Source organism: Eimeria mitis, genomic scaffold, assembly GCF_000499745.2.
Source record: "Eimeria mitis Houghton genomic scaffold, Emh_scaff5931, whole genome shotgun sequence".
Classification (NCBI taxonomy): domain Eukaryota; phylum Apicomplexa; class Conoidasida; order Eucoccidiorida; family Eimeriidae; genus Eimeria; species Eimeria mitis.
This window is the reverse complement of record NW_013574165.1, coordinates 2,642-3,617: the sequence shown is the minus strand read 5'-3', so window position 1 is coordinate 3,617 and position 976 is coordinate 2,642. Positions and strand designations below refer to the sequence as shown.

The window sequence follows — 976 nt, the reverse complement described above, 5'->3', positions numbered from 1 at the left end:
TGTGTTTATTCTGGCTGGACTTTGGGGGTGTCACACTGCTGCAGAAACATCCTCAGCTGAGGACGGTGGTGCTGAAGACGGGCATTGGTCCAAAGTGGAGAGAACTGCAGTTCGAGCTGATTGCAGGGGAAGCGGCATACGTGGCTACAGTTGTGTGTTCCCACATGAAGCAGCAGCACCAGTAGCACCAGCAGCACCGCCACAAATTGCAGCACCCGCCAGTGCCTGCGCAGCATGGACCCCAGATAACGTTACATTGGGGGTCTATGATTCTGTGATGCCCACGGGCTCTGTTCGTTGATACTGAAGACTTCAGTTGCTCGTGCCAACTTGTGGCTGTTGCTGTGTCGTTTGGTGCAGAAGGAATCCGATCTTGTCTTCGAGGTTGACTATGCCAAGGCGTTTTGGAACTCCAGGTGTGTGTTTGCTGCTGCTGCTGCTGTTCGTCTTTCTCTTATATGCTGCTGGTGATGCTCCCGTGGTGCTACTCCTGCTTCATCAGCAAATCCATAGCCCCACTTCCTGCTTCCTTGGTTCCGTTTGCAGCTACGCGCAAGGCTGTTGTTGTGAAAAGTTTGCTGCTGTACGCGTTGTGCAGGCTCTCATGTGAACGGCAGCGGATCACGGCAACGATCCCAGGGCATGCAGTTGTCTGTGAGCGACGCCAAAGCTTTATACGACGTTTGTGCAATAGTATAAGTAGCAGCAGTAGAAAAGAACGCAGACTCGGCAATAGCAGCAGTAGCACCGGATGCTCATGCTGCAGTAAAAGCATGCTCATTCCGTCCGACAGATTCGTTTCTGTCTCCTATGACGCCGGATGTGGCTCCTGAGTGATCCGGCTGCCCGCATTAACCGTTGTGCCATTTCCCTGTCGTGGTTAGGATTGTTTCAAGACCTCTGCGTTTCTGTGTTTGCTGCAGTGGACGCGTTTGCCGGTGTTGGGGCATTTGCTGTCTTCCTCGCCCGCAGAGGA

The 976-nt window shown here is 53.4% G+C and overlaps 1 protein-coding gene across 1 annotated transcript in view; it reads left to right on the top strand.

Annotated features, from left to right (window-relative positions):
- Positions 1-277: 277 nt before the first annotated feature.
- EMH_0084950 (met-10 domain-containing protein, putative) overlaps positions 278-976 on the top strand; it is a gene marked incomplete at both ends in the record, with an annotated part of 2,911 nt that continues 2,212 nt past the window's right edge. Inside the window, 4 exons of the mRNA XM_013500841.1 lie at positions 278-292; positions 361-416; positions 599-654; positions 924-976. Coding sequence (XP_013356295.1) covers positions 278-292; positions 361-416; positions 599-654; positions 924-976 — 180 coding nt within the window. The remainder of the gene's footprint in view (positions 293-360; positions 417-598; positions 655-923) is intronic.